The sequence below is a fragment of the Cariama cristata genome, unplaced genomic scaffold, assembly GCF_000690535.1.
Source record: "Cariama cristata isolate BGI_N322 unplaced genomic scaffold, ASM69053v1 scaffold26738, whole genome shotgun sequence".
Lineage (NCBI taxonomy): Eukaryota > Metazoa > Chordata > Aves > Cariamiformes > Cariamidae > Cariama > Cariama cristata.
Genome location: NW_009631006.1, coordinates 1 through 209, shown reverse-complemented (window position 1 = coordinate 209; position 209 = coordinate 1). Strand labels below are relative to the sequence as shown.

The window sequence follows — 209 nt, the reverse complement described above, 5'->3', positions numbered from 1 at the left end:
TGCAAACGTGAGAAACCCACCAGCGTGGCCCCCGCCAGCCCAGGGGGCTCGGAGGTGAGCGTGGAGGTGACCTATGAGCCCTGCCAGCTGGGTGAAGCCAAGGCCACGCTCCAGCTCTCTTCCCCGCTTGGAGGGGAGTACAGCATCCCCCTCTTCGGCCACGCCCTCCCACCCAAGCCCCAGGGCCCATTCCCCATCAAGGCCGGTGG

The 209-nt window shown here is 67.9% G+C and overlaps 1 protein-coding gene across 1 annotated transcript in view; it reads left to right on the top strand.

Moving 5' to 3' along the window:
* LOC104166005 (hydrocephalus-inducing protein-like) overlaps nucleotides 1–201 on the top strand; it is a gene marked incomplete at both ends in the record, with an annotated part of 7425 nt that extends 7224 nt beyond the window's left edge. Inside the window, one exon of the mRNA XM_009705793.1 lies at nucleotides 13–201. Coding sequence (XP_009704095.1) covers nucleotides 13–201 — 189 coding nt within the window. The remainder of the gene's footprint in view (nucleotides 1–12) is intronic.
* Nucleotides 202–209: the final 8 nt, after the last annotated feature.